At 40.6% G+C, this 20,722-nt stretch overlaps 1 protein-coding gene across 4 annotated transcripts; it reads left to right on the forward strand.

The window, feature by feature from the left end:
* Positions 1-1,613: 1,613 nt before the first annotated feature.
* Positions 1,614-20,180, forward strand: LOC142049398 (zinc finger protein 131-like). 4 transcript variants are annotated; one of them, XM_075077086.1, is made up of 8 exons: positions 1,614-1,825; positions 4,606-4,738; positions 5,365-5,503; positions 6,174-6,275; positions 7,483-7,627; positions 10,599-11,284; positions 14,826-14,956; positions 18,048-20,180. In XM_075077086.1, exons 3-8 carry the CDS (start codon positions 5,395-5,397, stop codon positions 18,696-18,698), a joined length of 1,824 nt encoding a protein of 607 aa, XP_074933187.1. In that variant the 5' UTR covers positions 1,614-1,825; positions 4,606-4,738; positions 5,365-5,394; the 3' UTR covers positions 18,699-20,180. The 4 variants fall into 4 exon arrangements, with proteins under 4 accessions (XP_074933187.1, XP_074933185.1, XP_074933186.1 ...); XM_075077085.1 differs by lacking the exon at positions 1,614-1,825 and adding an exon at positions 1,916-2,407; XM_075077084.1 differs by lacking the exon at positions 4,606-4,738.
* The last annotated feature ends 542 nt before the right edge of the window (positions 20,181-20,722 follow it).

Consider the following 20,722-nt stretch of genomic DNA (forward strand, 5'->3'; position numbering starts at 1 on the left):
GAAGTCAGAGTGGTACATGATGGTATCTTCCCTAACACCCTCTTTCTCTTCACACATTTTATACTATTTTTTATCTTTCAGGTGGAGCTTGAGTGACTCTAGTCATACATACCTTTATTATGATTGGTGTAAAATTCCCTTGCTTTGCTTTTAAAGGTGTGGACTAGAAAAATTCCAAGAGCATGCCCAGTGAGGGGTGGTCGCACCTTAGAGGCGGGTAGCTTTTGGGATGGAGGTGTGTTTTGGTATTATAATGATATTGTAATGAGCAAAGTTCACCAAAAGGACAGCATTTTATCAAAAGTATGACGGACTGTTGGCCCAGGGTAGCAAATATGCAGCGTACCAGCTCCATGGTACCTCAAGTTCCCATTTATCACAGAGCCCTGCCGCGATGCCTCCACACTGCTCCACCCTCCGGACAACTCCTCTTAGAGTCAGTACGCCAAGTTCTCCTGGCATTGCCGATATCAATGGTTACTAGGGAACTTTAGTGTTATGGATTCCTCACATATCAGCTGCACTTCACCCTGAAAGCTTCTTCAATACTGTACCTTTTCTAAAAACATATGTTTAATTTCTAAGTAACCTCCAGTGATTATTCCACAAGAATAAATAAGGGAGATGCGCTAGAATAAGCTAGTTTAACATCAGTAAGAATTGTGTAACCTAGCCAAAGACAAACTGAGCATGCCCAGAGACTGAGTTCAACCAGCGGACACGATGAGGAAGACTATTGAGGACCACCACAGGACCCTGGAAGACCACCAGTGAACATGAATGCGCACGTGTTAAGGACATTTGCATATATTAATGAGTTCCAAAAATAGTACGAATATGATAATTTCCCAGAAATCTAATGAATATGCATATTTTGATTGCATATAACCCCTGTAGTAGAGCAACTCGGGGGGCACGCTAGGCACCACAATAAAGAATGCCTGCTTTCTAAAGCTACAAATTGAGTTTTAGAGGGTTCTTATATTTGCCGACTTACGGTATCAATACAGCAACATAACTTCCCAAAGCACATCTAGAAGAGGAAACACATGCATTTTCTTTCAGCAATCAGAACACATCTATGTATTTATTTGTTTTGATCTCGCAGTAAGGGCAGTCAAATATTGCAGGCACTTTGTTACAACAGTAATTTGCATTGACTTGTTGGTTCATTTATGAAACCGGTGAAGGCACAGACTTGAGGTCTGGGAAAAACGACGGCGTTTAGTCTTAGTAGTGAATTTAATTGCATTTTTCCTTCATGTTCAGAAAGCAGCCGTGCCCCTCCCAAGGGCGGAACAGTTGAGGCCACCTCCCCGCCGTCACACCGCCCTCCGGCGGGGCGCCAGGCGGCCGCCGCCGGCCGCTCCCACAACCAACCGTCCTGGCAGGCAACCCGCTGCTGCCGGTCTCCCGGTGCAGCTCCGAGCCAGGACTGCACGAACTGACCACCGGAGCCGCCAGTTCCCGCGGCTGCCCCGCCCCGCGCGGGCACTGCCTGCTGCTCTGCGGGGAGCACCAGCGGCACGGAAGTGTACCAGCCCTGGGGAGGGTAGCCCGCTCCCAGGCTCGCCCCAGCTGCCGTGACACGCACGCACACACCCCCAGACTACAACTCCCAGAATGCACCGAGCAGTCGAACCCCACCCCCGCCTCCTGCGCACCCTGTCCTGTGAAAGGTGACCCTGCCGTCACTTCCGCCGTGTGGTGCAGGCCGGGAATGCGAGTCGCGATTGGCCGGCGCCTGCTCCGCTTTCCAGCGTGCTGGGGAAGCAGGAAGCGGTAACGGTGGAACGAGCGCGGGCAGGACAAGGGGTTCCTCGCGGTGAGTACCTAGCGGAACTGCTTCCCCACCCTACAGAGTGCCGGAGCGCGACCCGGCTGGGAATTGAACAGGGATCGATTTCGTGCGCGCTTTGATGACGTAATAATGACTAACGAGGCGGTGGTGCTGCTAAACGCATGGCTCTGGCTGGCACCGGTCGGGTCCTGTCGTCGGGGACGCTCCTGTGGAATACTCACACCTGCCGGCGGTCGCCCGCGCCGCCCTCAGAGTGCCCGTGCCCGGAGGACACTTGGCACTGGCTAGGCCTTCCGCCTTCTCCTGTTCCTGGGACTCGGCGGGCGCTCATTGGCTCCTCCGCCTGGGGCGGGCTCTGCCGCCGCCTTACGATTAGCGGGGGTCGCGCTCACTGTTATGAGGCTGCGGCTGATCATGGGGTGCGCGGGCTGAAGCTCGGAGGCGGCGCGTGTGGCATCGAGGGGTTCCGGCCTCGTCTCGGGCCGACGGGGACTACAAGGGGTACCGACGGCAGGTCGTGGTGCCGCCTCGCAGCCGCTATGGGTAGTGAGAGGCCTCTCTTGCTCCTTGGCAGTGCCGCACCCGGCGTATGTCCTGCTCGGCTCGGTAGGGCGTGGGTGCCTGGGTCGCCTCTGCCTCAGCAGGAGCGAGGTCTTGTCTGTGGCTGAGAGGGGACCGAGGGGCTGGCTTGCATCCTTACTCTGCAGTTGTTATTTTTGAAGAAAAATATATAGCAAAGTATGCAATAAGTTCTCATGTCTGTGTTATCTTGAAGCAAATGCTGCTGTTACCCACCAAACGCCCCTCATCCTCCTTTCCTGAGATGGGTACAAGATGGCAGTGGTTTGGCCAGTGCTCAGTCTCTTGATACGTTTTGTCTGAATTGCCATAACTTTGCTCTGCCTGCCTGCATTTGTGTATGGTCCATATAGGCAAAGAAAACAAATGCCTAATGCCTAAAATAAGAGGAACTCCTGTTGAAGTCTAGGAGTATGGAAATAACAAGATGGTTTCATTGAGGTAGACTTATAAGAATAGATCTGCAAATTGCATGCATGTCATGTGAAATGCATCCAGTGTCAGAAGTTGATAAGGTTAAGTCAGTAGTCAACTGAGTCTTCCAAGAAAATCCAGGTAACTGAATTAATCCAGTTTCCATCACTCACCTATGAGCCTGTGTGTAAGTGTCAATTTGGATTGCTTCTGTCTGCCTTCCTTGGCTTCTTGGTTTTTCTCTGAGGACTGCACGTTCCTTTTGCTTCTTGCTCCAAAGTAGTCATGCTCTCATTGAACATGTTCTGTTGGGCTTTCTTCTACAATATCACTCAGTTTAAAATGAGACTACTCAATGAATGCAGCAACTGTATTTAGATATGTGATAAATTCACATTTTTTTTGCTAGTTTTGTGTTAATTCAGGACAATAAATTACCTATGATAAGTTGTTGTTTTCTTGATTTTCAGTGTTCTTGGAAAGACAAACTCTCTTAAATTTCTTGGATTCGGGGGGCTTGCTCTGTTATTTTGAGGGGTTTCTTTTGTAAGGTCTTCCTACAAACATGCAATTTGGAAGTAAATTTTGGATAAAATGAGATTTGGGGGGGTGAAATTTTGTTTGGTTTAACTTTTTAGGGAATTATGTGTTTAACTGCAAGTCATCTATCCTTGTATGATGTGTCAAAAATGGGTAAGAAGAATTAAACAGCGAAGTAAATGGCTGACAACTTCCTGCATGAGACTTCATGTAGAATACCAGATGATGGAAGAAAGGCAGGAGCTGCTGGTCATCTGTCTTAGACCCATTGTTATAGATGAGGTGAAGTGAAGTTGGCAGCAGCATCATTCTTTCCCTTCAACCTCACCTTCCCCCTTGCCCTCACAAGGTCCTGATATGTATTTCTGCATCTGCTTGGCAAAGCAGTGATAAGCAGATAGAACTAGATTTCCATGAGCAGAAGCAACTGCTCTTCTTTTCTCATCCTCTTGGCAAAATGACTTCTCCGTGGGACAGTTTTTCTGAGATGCAAGAAAGTGTGTTTTGTGGTAAAAATAGAAATTCCACAATTTCCTTTACTTGATGTCTGTTAGTCATAAGAAAATAACTTTGCTTTTATCATAACCAGGTAATTATCTTCCTCTCTACTTCTGTTGAACCCCATATACCAGTATGTATGTTTGTTGGAAGCGAGGTAGGATTTACACAGCTGCATGGGGAAGTTAGCAAACATGGTGGCATCAGCTCAGATGTGGTTAGTGCACGTAAGGAACAGGTTTGTGCTCAGGACTTTCCAATTCCAATTGTACACCAAAAATCTGCACCAGAAGTTAGGGAGCACCTGCTATCTAGTTTCTTCTAGCACTCTGAAGATAACTGCTTCTTTGCCATGCCAGAATTTTCCATCTCTGTATTCAATGTTTGGTTTGATACTAGCTGCTCTCCTGACTTTCTTCCTTTTGTCCATACTAAGCCTAACAATATACTGAAGTGCGTGTCTCAAATTCCTTTAAGACTCATTCAAGCCTAATCACCATCTCTCAGAAACCATATGTTCTTCAAAGTGAGTTAGGCTGTGAAAAGAAACAAAGTTTCTGTATTAATGTGACTTTGAAATGTCTTTGCTTCTTTTGTGGCATTCTCAGTGTGAGAGCCATGTGAATGTGGGAGTTGAAGATGAGTGCTGCTGCACAGATCTGAAGTCATTTTGCCTGGAGTTAATTTGTGAAATGCTTTCATTGAAGCATTTGGACTCTCTCCAGAGATTCTTTTGCATAAGCAGCACACTAACATCTGTGTCTTATCCACAGGCTAAACCTCTGTTTAGTTCTGCTAAACCTCTTCAGGTTTGAGAACCTCTGCAACTCCCACCCCCAGCTATGTTTGTTGTATAACTGAGGGAGGAAGAGCCATCAGATTACAAGTCTACATGTCTCTCAAAAGGTTGGCAAAGACCATTTCACCTTGTAGGGGGAGAAGTGTAAGAAGGCCGAGCGAATAAGCAGCTCTTTGCTCTTGAGTATGACAACACACTAAATCCCTGGCAACTCCTATGTACTCAGAAGCTGAAAAGTGCTGCTTTATTACATCCTTATTTAAAGGAAGTAAACATCTTGTGTTCACTAGATACACAATGTGACTTAAGTATGAAAATTTTCAGAACTGTTCTTCCACTAAGTGGATTGGTAGAATCGTAAGAAGTAACTTTATGTAGATTCTGACATTATGCTGCTGAGATGCTGTAGAATAGTTAGCTGTGGAGATGTTACATCCCTGCAGTATTTGCTTTGAGAGAGGTGGGTTCCTGCTGAATCTGTAGAATAAAGAAATGCACTTGCCCACTTTGACTGTCTTTTCATGTGTATAAATAAGGCCATACTCCATTAATCCTAATGTTTCCTACCTGTCAGCTAAAATCAGGTAAACCTGTTATCAAGATAGTTTGGTGTTTCATTGGTTTTGTAGTCCCTGAAAAGTGCTAGTTAATTAACGTTTGTATACTAGCCTGACTGTGCATAGTATTTACCGAGTGGTGCAGTATTCTTATTGTCCTGCCACATCTTTTGCAGACTAGTCCTTTTGCCGTGGAAGCTGAAGAAATGATGGAATGTACCCAGGAATTCCCTGAACACTATAAAATTATTTTGGATAGACTGAATGAGCAACGTGAGCAGGACCAGTTTACGGATATCACTCTGATTGTCGATGGTACGTACAGGCCTGAGAACCAGTTGGTATACAGAGAATTCTGAAAGCTGTGCTGGGAAGCTGTTGGGTTTGTCCCAGGTCAGCTGTCAAACTAGGCTGCTAACAAATTCTTGGTTCTGTATTGGTGTGTGAGTTGCTTGCTTTCATTTAAAATCTTGGGGTGAACAGAGTCTCCAGCAGCGATTAATAATTTTGTTTCTGCTTTTCCAAATAAAGGGGTAAATATTTTCAGATAGAAGCCCATTTTGAAACTGCTGTACTATATTTAACATGTTGTCTAAGGATTTCCAAAACACTGTAAAAATATTTTTCCCTAACTTGAGCTGACTGTTGCATACAGAGTACTTATACAAATATTGGTTGATTGCACAGGAATTTCCCGCAACTTAAATATCTGAAAAGAGAAACACTCTGGAGTGAGTTCTCTAGCTGATTGAGTTGCAGAGCTTCAGCAAGGTCAGCGATGTCAGCAAGGGTCTGCATGAGATGGGACAGGCTAGCTGCAGTGGTATCCTATGTTACAAGGAGACATACTAAGTGACTATATACTGCTGGAATAGATTTGTAGACTGGGTGGTTCTGCAGCCATTCGCTTCTCTGCATCTGCACTTATTCTGCACTATGAGTAAGGAAGGTGTTATCCTAAACCAAAATTTGTCTCTCTTTGTAGGTCACCATTTCAAAGCTCATAAGGCTGTTCTTGCTGCCTGTAGCCAATTCTTCTACAAATTCTTCCAAGATTTTACTCAGGAGCCCTTGGTGGAGATTGAAGGTAGTCTGATTCATGCAAATAAAAAGCCTTCAGAGTTGTGTGCCCAAGCTCAAAATGAATTTAGTATCTTTGGCATGGGCTTAAATGTATGCTTGGTTATATCAATTAGCTTTCTAGATCTCAGCTCTTGTTGGTCTGGGGTAGTGTGGTGGTTTAACCCTGGCCAGCAACTAAGCATCACATAGCCAGGCTTGCTCATTCCCCCCCAGTGTGATGGGGGGAGAATTGGAAGGGTAAAAGCGAGAAAGACACTCACTTCATTCGTTATGAAGAGATAAAAACAGTTTAAAAACAAAAATAATTTTTAAAAAATGGTAAGGAAAAGAGAAAAAATAAGAGGAAAATAAAACCCAAGAAAGACAAGCGATGCAAATGAAAACAATTGCTTGCCACCAACTGACTGATGCCCAGCCAGTCCCCAAGCAGTGGCCCCTCCACCCAACTCCCCCCAGCTTTATATGCTGAGGATGATGTCATATGGCATGGAATACCCCTTTGGTCAGTTGGGGTCAGCTGTCCTGGCTGTGTCCCCTCCCAACTTCTTGTGCACCTTCCAACCTACCCACTGGTGGGGCAGTGTGAGGAGCAGAAAAGGCCTTGACTCTGCGTAAGCACTGCTCAGCAATAACTGAAACATCAGTGTGTTATCAACACTGCTTTCAGCACAAATCCAAAACATAGCCCCATACAAGCTACTATGAATAAAATTAACTCTGTCCCAGATAAAACCAGTACAGGTAGCTATTGCCACTGGGAGAAACTTCCCCTGAAGCAAAATGAAAATATGCCTTGGCTGGGGTGCAAGAACAGGATAGATGTGGAGCAATACTTGTCTGGTAGACAAGGAGCAATTTCCTGGAGCAATACTTCAGTTTCTGGTAACTTGCTGCTCAGAGGTCTCATATGATCAGAGAGATCATATTTTTATGTTTAAATTTATACTTTTTATTATTCTATACAAACAGCTTTTTGAACATCTTATCCTTCCTTTATCTTTGTCATGGCATGACTCTGTAGTTGTTCCAGATTCACTTATTTCTATAGTAGACTTTTTATTACAACATGAGCCTTTCAAGGGTGGCATCTTCATGAAACTGGCTGTCAAAGTATTCTGAGCAAAATGGTGAGCAGGCAAGTGTGCAAGATTCAGCAGATAGATGAGACTGAGGAATTGCTAAAAGAGGCTGTTTTTCTTGCTTGTAAACAGGTGTAAGTAACATGGCATTTCGTCACCTAATTGAGTTCACTTATACGGCAAAACTAATGGTCCAAGGTGAGGAAGAAGCAAATGATGTTTGGAAAGCAGCTGAGTATCTACAGATGTTAGAAGCAATCAAAGCACTTGAAATCAGGTAAACACATAAGCCTCTTTTTCTTCCCAACACTGAAACATAGAGTCTTAAGAATCCTTTTATGAGAGCCAGCTGCCAGTATTTTGCAGTGCTGTTCTTTATCCTGAAACCTCCTAAACTTTTGTGGGAGCTATATAATTCCAACCTATATCTTATAGTATAAGAGTATGAAGTCTTAAAAAAATGAGCGTCACATTTGGGCTGGAACTCAATGACAAGTGACATGGCTGGTAAATGTTGCAAACATTGTAGGGCTGTGACTTTGTGGTAACTGATACCAGGTCTCTGTGTTATCTGACTGCCCACACCTCATTTGAGAGCTGGGTGTACAGTGATGATGTGTCTCAGGTAATTAGACCACATTAACAAGTTTGTGCTGGTGTTTTGATTTCATGTAGCTTTCTGCTTTCAAGAGAATAGGCAGTGATTTTAAAACTTCTTGGTGCAAAATTAATCTCTCAAACTTCTTGGACAAATGTAATTGTTATAATCAGTTTTATATGGGATCAGTACTTAATCAAATGTTGCTGTGGCACCTTTTACCCAGTACCAGGAACTGTACTCCATTACCAAACTTTAACCTGAGAAAAGCAGGTGCCATTCCCATCATGCTGGTTTTCTTCCCCTTCCTTCCCTTTCATAAAGTGCTGTCATGTTCTCATTCCTTCTGTATGCTACACTGTTCTGTCATGAAGCAGAGGGAGAGGCAATAAATGCCTCCCAGCATTACAGTTATCCTTGCTTTCTCTTCTAGACCTGCTGAAAGGCCTTTGTGTTCAAGCTAAGGAAAGATTGTTGCTTCTTCTTTATCTCCCCATAGACACACTAGCTAAGGAGAGCGGCATTGACCCCAAGTTTCTCTACTAGCCAGCTAACTTCTTTTTTTTAAGCAAACAAAACCTCCATGACCTGGTACACTGGAAACTTGGTTTTCAACATCAGTGTTGATATATTTTTAATCAATTTACTCTGTACTTATTCTGTGGATTGGTAGCAGAGCTGAATATGTAATTTTTTTTTTTAATAGGAAAGATGGGACTGTGTATTTCTAGTCCTACCATCCAACCCCACCAACACCCTTTTTTTGACATTATTAAGATTAAGCATGGTATCACCAAAAGAACTTTTTTTTTATTATTCAGGGAAAAAACCAGACCTTTGCTGTCTGCTTGAGAAATTTGAAAGACACTTGAAACTGAAAAAGTATGTTCTAATTGGTAATGCTGAGTCTGTGTACACCAGTGGAGCTGTTGAACCAGGATTCAGATCAGTCTGTCAAGCTAAACTGTCCAGCCTGCAATTATTTCCCACTATTGTATAATGTTATGCCGTTTGTTGGTTATGCGTCACTAGTAAATGCTGTAATTCTTATGTTACAAGGAAATAAATGTTTTGCTTAAGAAACACATGTGCAAGCCAGTCTATTCTTAGAGTTATTTCCATTGTTCATAGATTTTGAAAAGTTTATTTGATTTTTGGTGGGATTTTTTTGGTTAGTAAAACAAACTTGAGTACCACTGTTTTGGTTTTCTCCTCCACAGCAGAAGGGGGAAGAATTGCAATACAGTGCCTCTGTCTGAGCTTTGACTGAAAGGGGTAAGCTTCAGAAAGCTCAGCTAAAGTAGGGATTATTATAGAATTAACCATTTGTGTAATGCATTAGAGTTGCACATCACATAATCTAGACTGGAAAGAAAACAACCAGTTGTTGTTCCTTGAAGTACAGTTGTGTTGTATGTGTGTATCCCCATTCAAAGTTTCACACCTGAACCACACAATGTGTTCAAGGACAGTAGTCTCCTTTTTGCTGAGCAGATTATTATTTTGATATGTGATCCTGGAGCTCCTTGCAGTAATGTGCAAAGTAACTGTTGCCCTCTAGACGTTGGAAATCCAGGCTAGATGAAACTAAGTTTAGCTGCTCTGTCTTCCTGTATCTGAATATAGTAAGATGCAATTTAATAAGCTGTATCCTGCATTAGGTCATTAGCCACACATCTCTGCCATATGATGTACAGATACTGGAGAAAAACCTTATATCTCCTATTACTAGAAAACCTAAAAGTGATAGGGAGTAGGTTATGTAAAAGGATTTATTAGGCTGCAAAGGAAGGTAAAAGCACAAAACTTGTCAGTCTGATTTGAGGGGAAGATAGCCACTCAATTTTGAAACTGATAATCAGTAGTAAAACCTTCAGCATGTAAGTGCTGTGGGTAATCATGAGGGTGTGACTTGAAAGCATTGGCCCAGTCAGTTCTATCTGTGTTTGGGATGGGATGCTGTTCCTGGCATCTTGGAGGAAGGGGGTTGTGTGTTTATGGTGCAAGGAGAAGAGGAACAGAGCTGGGTGTTGTGTTTAAGCTCAGAAAATTAAACTAGAATACTCTTTCCACATCCCAGTGGCTTTTTTTATTTTACCTCAACTGTTAGCTGTGTGCTTTTCTGAAGTACAAGATGTTACAATAATAATAGTGTGAAGTCACAGCTGTAGTGTTTTCTAACAAGCTGTAAGTGCTGCAGGCAATTGCATGCACTCCAGAGCTTAAGGGGTGAATAGCATAGGAAGGACTTGAATCTTCTTTGGCCTGCCTACTCAGAAATAACTCCTTCCTTTGGGGAAGTTTTCTTTCCAAGTCAGAATTTCACAAGTTTCTTTGATAAACCTATGTCATTGGGCTAAATGGCCCTTTCTTCTTGCTAGGTGGTGTGTATCATTCAAGCAGAGCTACTTAAAACACTTTATTAACCTTATGTCAAAGGCTCCACAGCTTTAACCGTGCTATTCTACAGCTCTAAGAAGTATAGATTAAGGACAAATTAGCTTCTGCAATGCATGCAGGTTATGTGGTGGTTCATCATTCAGCTTCTTTGAGGAACAGCTATCAGGTGTTTAATGCAGAAGCTTAGTATCAGGCAGGAATTATGTCAGTGCTTATGGATCTTAACTATGTTTATGCACATGCTTTGCAGGAACAAAGGAAATTCATCACCCTTAGAATCAAATCAAATGCAAGGTAAAAATAAACCAAAAAAGAGGAAGATAGCTGAAACCTCTAACGTTATCACAGAAACACTGCCATCTGCAGAATCGGAGCCTGTTGAAATTGAGGTTGAGATTGCTGAGGGGACAATTGAAGTAGAAGATGACAGCATTAAAACACTTGAAGTAGCTTCTGCAGAGCAACCTATAAAGTACATACAGACAACGGGTACATCAGATGAATCTGCTCTGGCTCTTTTGGCAGACATCACCAGTAAGTATCGTCAGGGAGAGACAAAATGCCAGATCCAAGAAGAAGGTGATAATGCAACTGATCACTCATGCGAACAGGTAGAAGGTATTGAAATTGTGGAACTTCAGCTGTCACACGTGAAGAATTTATTCCATTGTGAGAAATGTAACCGTTCTTTTAAACTGTTTTACCATTTTAAGGAACACATGAAAACACACTCTACTGAGAGTTACAAGTGTGACATATGCAATAAAAGGTACCTACGAGAGAGTGCTTTGAAACAGCACCTCACGTGTTACCACCTTGATGAAGGTGGTGCCAGCAAGAAGCAAAGACCTGGCAAAAAAATACATATATGCCAGTACTGTGATAAGCAGTTTGACCACTTTGGACATTTTAAAGAGCACCTCCGGAAGCACACAGGTAAGAGTATTGCTATGGTCCTGGCCTCGTGGCCTTGGCTCTAGCATTTTGGGGTTTTGCATGTTTTGGGGAAGTAGAGAATATGCTGAAGAGAACACAAGTCCTGAGTGCTAGAAATACTTGGCTTCTAGTTATAACTAAAATGCTGTTTGTTTTTTTTATTTGCTTTATTTCTTTGTTTTCCATTGATATAAACTTTGAGGTGGTTAAAAATAGGCACCTAAAATCAGAAAGCACTAATGAAGCTTCTCTCTCAAGTCTATTAAATCTTAAAGACTTTTTTCAAAATAATTTCTTAAAGTATTTCTTCTTGAAAAGTACCAAACTGAGGAGCTATTCTTATTTTCACAATTCTAATAGTAAATGTTTCCGTTGAAATATGATCTGAACTGTAAGCTTCTCAGTGGAATACACAGTTTAAAGGGTTTCTTTAACTAACAGAACTTCTGAGCAAATGCCTATTAATGCATTAGGTGTAAAATACCCCCTTAACTCTCTCGTACCATCTTGTTTGAAAGTTTCATCCTTGCTCTTGACATCTCATCTATGATTTAATTTTCTTTGTTAACACAGCAAAACATTTCTAGTGACTATAGTAGACTTGTTACTGTAAAATTTGCCTCTTTGAAATCTGGATAGTATCTTTTGAGTACAAAATTACTTGTGTTCCTCCTTCTATATAATATGGGAGGTTAAGATGTATTTCTTCATCTCACTGAAAAGTCTGTACTACCTGAATAGGAACTAAGCATTATATAGATAGCTCTCTGAATGTAAAATATATGTTGTCCTGATCTTTCAGATGTCTCTGTTTAATATGTCAGTTATGAGTCATCAGTAAGAATTTAATGGAGGGTAGGAATCCTATTTCTTTCATGGATTGTTGTTGCTAAAGCCTTTTAATTGGAGCTCTTTTGCATCTTTGTATGGGGCTGCTAAGTATTGATATATGACACTGTATTCAGTCTATTCCCAATAGCCCCTTAAAAGTTGCATTTATAAAAAGTCTGGCAAGTCCTTATCCCCTATGAAGTAAGGAGCATTTCTCCATTATGACCAAGCCAAGTACAAGCTACTTAACAAAAGTATTTTCAGAGAAAAGTTTGTGGTGGATTAATAGAGTAACCCAAATATCGCAGTATGTTGGTTGCTGTTGTGACAAAGGATTTTGGGGATGAAGCAACTTAGCATATCACAGGAGATGCAGAGTACTTTCTAAATATTTATTGATACAAGTATAACACATGGAATCTAATTACTTCCTGTTCAGCATTTTGAAAGCCTTAAGCTTAAAATTAAACCAGATACTACCATTTAACTGTGGTCTCCTAAGGCCAGTGGAAAAACTCCAATTGAGCCAAAGGCTTTCTAAGTTCTTAATTATGTATGGCACTGGTTGAATATGGAAACAAAATTAAAAGGCCAGGGAGAAAATGTCCTACAAAGTATTTGTTCTTGTTGCTGCTTAATCACAACACCAGCAATAATGTGAAAGTAGCAATTGGAGCAGAAATAGACACCTTATCAGGGTTAGTAATTCTTTTTGATGTAGGAATTTGACATTACTAATGGCTATTATCTTTTGATAAAAGAAAGGAAGGAGAGCTATGGAGTTTTTCTTCTGCATGAGTACAGTGCCTTAAGCAGCTTCTGAGTCTCTGGGAAAAAAAAATTCCTCAAAATTGTCTTGTATGTCATGTAACTGAACATACTAACAAAGTAATCTCCAGAATTTATAGAGGGAGGTTTTTTGGCCTGATCTAATGATCCTCCCCCCCCCCCCCCTTTGAGTATGAATGAGACTTCACTTGCCAATCATAAGTAATTCATAGGACAGAAATTCTGCAAGGCTGCACTTAAATAATGTATATCTGTTGAGTTCAATAGCTCTAATTTGTCTTGCATGAGAAGAACGATTTCCTCATACAGAAATCAGTCTTAGAATAAAGCTACCGCTCTCAATATGCTTGTCTAATCCTGATATTTTGCAAAGCTTATATCCCCTAGCAGGAAGAGACACAGAACAGTTTTTTGATTCCCTCTGGTTTTACTGGGAATTTCGACTGCTGAATATTTCGCAAAGTTAGGCCTTCTTGATTTTTTTTTTTTTTTCCTTTTATGGAGTGTGTGTGCATGCTCACATGAGCAAAGGTGGAAGTGAAGGAGTCATGATGTGTTCCAAGCAGCCAAATTAATCAGTCCTTGTCTGAAAACCCTGTAACTGAAGTAATTTGTATGAAGATTATACAGACCTCTTAGGAAAAATTAATCAAGGTCTTTTCCATTCCTCATAAATCTAAAATATGTTTTACAGGAAATGTACTTTGAACTGCAAATAACATCTTCCATAGGAGTGAATAAATGGACTCTATTTACATACCTTGAATAAATTTCATTTGACAAATGCCTGCCTTGGGGGGGGGGGAGAAGGAGAGGAAAAAAAACCCCAAACACCAAAACCCCAAACAAACAAAAAACCTAGGCTTACTATTTATCTCCAAATCCAATGTAAACAATTATATGGCAGCTTTATGGTTATGGTTGAATTCTCTGGCATTTCTTACATATTAGGCAAATAAAAGTCACTGTGTTGTTATGAATGTCTTTGGGTTAAAAAATATTTCTTTTGGGCATCGTTCTTCCTGTGGCTGTAGGATTATAAAGGACCAGCACAATATTGAACTATCTTAGGTCAGAATTTGTCCTGTGAGTTAGTTACAGTTGGCAAGTGAAATCTCACTCGTTCTCATAAATGGAAAAAAGATAATTGTTAGATCGAGCCAGAACCCTCTCTCTTTATAAAATCTCACTTAGATGAGACTAAACTCATAGTTGGATGACACCCGGGGTAAGAGAAGCAAGTTGTCACCTTTAGCAGAGTTTATCCTCCAGCTCGCCAGTACGTTTCTCAAGCTAGAGGCAGGCTTACATGCTCTCTGTGTTTTTCATTGCTGCTGTGACCAGTGCAGCCAAGGTCACAGCGTTGATTTGCACTGTTCAAGAAGTCACATAATGTATTTTGGCCTTTGGTTATCACCATTGTTGTCTTTTGAATTGTCACTTTCAGATACTTTTGGCAGAATACGTTGAAGACTATTGAAGAATTTGAGTAAGAATAGAATAAATCTGTCCTTGACTGGGTGGTGCCTTGCTCCAAGTAACTCTTTTTAAATGTGACCAGATCACAGGGCAGGTGAAGGTCTGTAGTGTGAGTTTTGTTCTGTAGTATCCTCTTGGCTCACCAATGTATTTGGTTGCTTGAGCAATGCCCGTGATTTTTAATCTACAAAACACTGTTGTTTGTTTGGGTGTTTTCTTTTTTTAATAAATAAGAGTTATGACTCCAAGTTAGGTTTTTGTAAACTTTATTTGTGTAAATAAAAGGACATAGAATGTCTTTCTCTTCTGTAGAATAATCCAGTTGGCCATGTCTTTACAGCATATTTATCAACCTACACAAAAGGGAGAGGGGAAGAAGGGAGAGTTGACTGAAAACTGGCTGGTTTTATATGCTTACAAATCCCTGTGTCTGTCTTAACAGGTGAAAAACCATTTGAATGTCCAAACTGCCATGAGCGTTTTGCTAGGAACAGCACACTCAAATGTCACCTGACAGCCTGTCAGTCTGGAGCTGGAGCTAAAAAGGGAAGAAAGAAGCTGTATGAATGTCAGGTGGGTAATGGAAGTAGCAGAGTCTGAGGCTAGATACCTCCTTCCTGCACTGAGGGAGTGTGGAAGTACTGAGCAGGAAAGGCAACAAGAATGGGCTTATGTCTTTAAGAACTTCCTTCAGTAAAATAAATCATAAAGATTACACTCAATCACAACATAAGGGTAAATTCTTATATCTAAGTAGTTCCATTTAAAATATGGAATTACTCATATAGAGCTTCATAATACTTTGTTAATCAGAGAGATTCTTGTGGGTAGGTAAGTGTTCATCTGCATCTTATTGATCTTTCTGCTTCCTTTTCAAGGTTCTTGATGCACTGACCTAGGCCTTTCCTGCTTGTGAGCATGCTTCACTAAAGTCCAAAATACAAAGTACTATTTTATTTCCTATTTTATTATTCTTCTGTTTGGTACCAATATATTGACTTTTCCTAGAAAGTCATTCCAATTTATGATGACAATCTGTAATGTCTTTTAAGCAAATGGATAGCTAGGGTACTTGGTCACTATACATAGCTGACAATTGAAAAGCTGTTTAGAAGAATGTTACTTAGCTTTTAAAAGTTGATTCTGAAAAGCTAGAAAATATGAGAGCTGAGGTTGGTTGTAGCATTTTTATTTACCATTTTGCTGCTCCGCTGCTGAGGCAGTCTCAAATAAGAACGTGCTTCCCCCCCTCCCCCCCTTAAAGCTTTCACCTTGTTTAGTTCACAGAATGGCTGTCATTTGAGGTTAAATTGGGTTGTGTAGTAAAGAAAACTGCTGGATATTGGCTTTATTTGTTCCCAAAAGAGAGTGATCTTGTTCACGGAAAGCAGTGAATACTGCAGGAGATGAATGAATTCTGTGTTGCTAATCAAATAATTTAATCAGAAGTTTCACCAATGCTATTGCGTCATTTAGTTGTTATACTAGTCTGAAGTTAATTCTCAGGAGCATACCATTGTCTTGAAAGATATGTTTGTTTTGAACATGAGAACTACTGTATAACACAAAGATGTACCTAGTAGCTTCATTGAAGATACTGTTCTGTCTTTGTGACCCTTTGGTTTAATTGCTTCATTGCTTCAGCTTTCTTTGTTACAGATATTGTGAATGTGGGTTAGTGTTATTTCGGCATGCAGCAGCTACAGCAATTCTTGGATAAATTTTTCTTGACTTTTTTTCTCTTTATTGAGCACTATTCAAATTTAGTTCTAAATAAAATCTTGGCTCACTGAACAAAGAGGAGAAAACAAAATTATGCTTGCTTGATGAGCACTTCTGGTGCTCTTCATTGTATGCCTTGAGTACTGAATCAGGCTCCATGTGGCAAGAACAGTAATTATGTGCTTGGGCATTGCTGATAGTCATTACCTTTATGTATGACTAAGTAATTTTGAGTGCTTATCTATAAGGTTAGTATTTTAAGAAGTGTGTGTGCAACTTCTTTCTAAAGTGTGAGCCTTGGGGGGGGGGGGGGGGGGGGGAGACACGGACAACAAAAAGCATGTCACTAGCATCACAAACATGGTTTTAAGACTTCAACAGCAAAATGGGCATATTCAGCTCCATTATACAGACCTGTTCTGTCAGATACTCTACCATCCTTCTGTGCTGTTGCTGAAAACTGAGGAGATGGAACATTCTGTTTCAAAAATCTTTGCCAACAGTGAAGGGGTGCTGTTGTGGTTCAGCCCCAGTCAGCAACTAAACACCATGCAGCCACTCACTCACTCCCCCCCACCCCTGTGGGATGGGGGAGAGAATCAGAAGAGCAAAAGGGAAAAAAAAACTTGTGGGTTGAGATAAGAACAGTTTAATAATTAGAATAAGATAATGATTATTATAGTAATAACAATAATATAATAAAAAGGAAAAGGGAAAAAGGGAAAAAAACAGAAACACAAGCAATACAACTGCTTACCACCTGCCGACCGACGCTGCCTGTCCCCAAGCCGTGATCGCTGCTTCCTTCCCCTGGCCAGCTCCTTCCAGTTAACATACTGAGCATGACGTCATATGATATAGAATATCCTTGTGGCCAGTTTGGATCCACTCTCTTGGCTTTGCCCCCTCCCCTCCTGGCTTCTTGTGCACCTGGCAGAGCATGGGAAGCTGGAAAATTCCTTGACTAGTGTAATCACGACTTAGCAACAACTAAAACATTGGTGTGTTATCAACGTTGTTTTCATACTAAGTCCAAAGCACAGCACTATGCCAGCTGCAGTGAAGAAAATTAATTAACTCTATCCCAGCTAAAACCATGACAGGTGTCAACAGTGAAATGCATGTTGTTTGCTTCTTTCTGCATGGACACTTGCATGGACAAAGACCCCTGAGCCTGTTTCTTTACTCCGAGCTTGACTCTACCCCACTCTTCTTTCTTCTACCCTGGCACCTCATTCATTTCTGCAGTGTCTTTGTGTGTTGTTTTCAGGCTACTTACCTCAGTGCCTGCTGAAGGGAAGGAAGTGTGCTCCAGTGCTTTATGAAAGCAGTATGTCTGCAGTTAAAGCAGTACTTTTAGCTGGAAGAGACTTAAAGGAATGGAGTTTTAAGAGATTTTTATCTGCTGAAATCACTCAAGTTTTTTTTAATGGTAAAATGGGAGAGTTTAGTCTAGCCAGGTATATCTTACAATGCCATGAACAAATGAAAGCTGATAAGGAAAAGTTGGCTAGTAGTACTGCACCTAGAACTTCAGTAAAAGGATAGTTTGTATTATACTTTCATCATATGATATTATTGCATAAATAGTTTTCCACCCAAAATTCTAGCACCAGACATTTATTGGGGTGTGAATCTGTATGTGAATTTCACATGAGGTTAAAATAAGAAAGCTTTCAAATGCTATACTGACTCAAATTTTGTAGATATTCTGTGTATGCACAACTCAAAATGGCACACTGTTTCTTAAAAATAAATAAATACCAGGTCTTCTGTTCATCTGAAGCTGACTTCTCAGCTTTTACCTCTAACATACATGGGTTTTTTTTTTTAAATCCAAGTACCAAGAAGCTACACTGTGTGAAGCTATGATCTGAAATAGGGACTATACTTTGTCATAGTTATGTTGGCACTGTTTAACATACTGTATCTTTTGTTTCAGGTTTGTAACAGTGTGTTTAACAGCTGGGATCAATTTAAAGATCACTTGGTAATACACACCGGTGACAAACCCAACCACTGTACTGTATGTGATCTGTGGTTTATGCAAGGCAGTGAGCTGAGAAGGCATCTCAAAGACATGCACAATATTTCAGAACAAATAGTGACAGAAGAGGTTCTCCCAGTGGAAGCTGAACCAGTAACGTCAATGACTATAATAGAACAAGTGGAGCAAGTCCATGTCCTACCAGTAATTCAGGTACAAGTGGATCCTGCACAGGTAACTGTGGAACAGATGCACCAGGATCTCATACAGGACAGTCAAGTGAGAGGCACACAGATGGAGGAACTGCAAGAACAGGTGCAAATTAGTTATTTGGAAGTTGAACACATTCAGACTGAACAAGGTGCTGAAGTTCATGTGGAGCAGTTACATGTTGAGCATGTAAATCAAATACAGATGGAAGTACAGGCAGAACTTATAGATGGAACAGACCTGGAACAAGTAGAATATGAAATTGTTGATCAAGGAGAAGCAGAAGAAAAGGAAACTAGTCAAGTAGATGATGTAGATAAGGAAGATCATGAACAAGCCGAAGACTTAAAAACTCAACAATTAGTGGACACACAGAATGAAAAGGTGGTTAACTAGGACAAATAACCACACTGTGCACGTTTAGGAATGAAAGACCCAGTTATTTTTGTTAGCTTTTACATTAGTTTTTGAACCATCAGTGGTCACATTTCCAATATGCTGTCCTTAGGAAGCTGGACAAGTGGACCAAAGTTAGCTTTCTTCATGTACAACTAAACTTCTCTCATGTGAAAAATAACTGTCCTATTCACGTAATGCCATAGAACAGAAACTGCCACAGAGATGGACAGCTTTGTGAGGATTTTAATAATGAATAACTTTATAATGAGTAATTTCACCTCTTTTCCTCTTGCCATAGAAGCAAACTCTTGTTATAGATTTGCGGGGTGTCTGTGTCGGAAGAATCAGTAAAATCTGGTGGGTTCTAGTGTAAGTGGCCAATCAGGTACCTGTGAATTTTCTGGGCAGACTGTTTGCTGTTTCTTAACAGCAGTCCCTAACTTTCAGGCTAGGGAAAAAAACATTGTTGCTAGAGGTCTCGGAGCACAAAAATCCTGTCCCTTTTCAACACTGACTGGTTAAATTTCCACAAAGCTCCTAGAGTGTTCAAGAACCTAGCTCAGTAAAAGGCAATGGAGGTAATGTTATAGCGCTTTATATTTTTGCTTAAAACTGTCAGCTGCTGTTTTTTTTTCTTCATTAAATTTAGAGGGGAGGGGTAAGGGAGGAAACATTCCATGTGGAGGCAGCAGGACACTCTAAAAGGGACGCTTTAAATTAGGAGAAGCTCAGTAGAATCTGCAGTAAATGTGAGCTGGAAGAAAGCTACTAGCAGACTCTTCTTTTATAAATCATCATTTTTGAAAATTAATGTTTAAACATAAATATAGAGAAGATTTGTCTATATGGTATCAGGTTCCTGGTTTTTTTGCAATGAAATTCTGACACTTGACACAAAGATGTTGTACTAAAAGCCATATGTATGAGTGCTAAAATGTGGATTGAAAAGTAGGAGTGTAAATATTTTAATCAATATTAGACAATAAAACAATACCAGCCATGAAATATTACATTATTTGTTTCATCCAATAAATTAGGAACAACTGAGTGACTGGTAATTACAGTGCCAGATCCCAGTGGTGAGAACCAATCTCATTTTAATAAGATTAATAGCTCATTACTGTAAAGTTGTTTGTTTAGAAAATACTTGTCTAACTCTATGTTTAAGGATGATATGGACACTTAATTCTCAATTGTTGCCTTGAGATTAGAGGTGCCTCCATACTTCTGAAAAACTTTCTTTTCAAAGCAAAAAGGAATTTTTGCAAGGACGTCCCCTAATGCTCTTGGTAATCCTGTAGATCTCAGTTAAAAATCAGGCTTTTCTATTCAGTCTTCTCTAAATGCAGAATTATTTCCTGGGATTTGTGCTTTTATTTAGTCTCATTCAAAATTATTCTTGTGTTTCATTGTAGCGTAGCCTTTGAGAAACTGTTGCAAAACAAACATGGATCTCAATTAAAATTTCAAGCACTTTGATTAATGTAACTTGCATTTTTTAATTATATTTTGTGTTTTCTGAGATGCAAGTAATATGAGATTCTGTGCAGAGGGAATGTGATCCGATGTTAATCATGAAAGTAAAAGTTGGCTATTATATTTATACCTGGCTCATCTTTTGATAACACGGAGGGGACAGGCCTGCTTGATTAGCTGTGTAACTATTTTTTTTAGATATTTGTGCATATAGATACAAGGTCTGTATCTGTGGAATTAAAGGAACAATCTGGCTGTGTGTCTAACCACTGAAACTAACTTTTAGGTAATTTAAGGTCCCATGTAATTTGAGGTAGCAGGGCTGTGGTTTGGTAAGTACAGTTGGGCTTTTTTTGTTGTTGTTGTTCTGTTTTATCTCCCCTCTTCAACAACAGCTTGCGAATTTGGTAGGAGAGAAACAATGCTCCGTTGTTGCGCCCAGTGCTGCCTCCATCCAGACTCCTGTTGAGTCTTGGTAGGAATGTGGTGGGGGCATGAGCAATCCCCTTCTCACCCTGAGGGACAGGGTGAAAGGCTTTCCTCAA

This window comes from Phalacrocorax aristotelis, chromosome W (assembly GCF_949628215.1).
Source record: "Phalacrocorax aristotelis chromosome W, bGulAri2.1, whole genome shotgun sequence".
NCBI classification, from domain to species: Eukaryota; Metazoa; Chordata; class Aves; order Suliformes; family Phalacrocoracidae; genus Phalacrocorax; species Phalacrocorax aristotelis.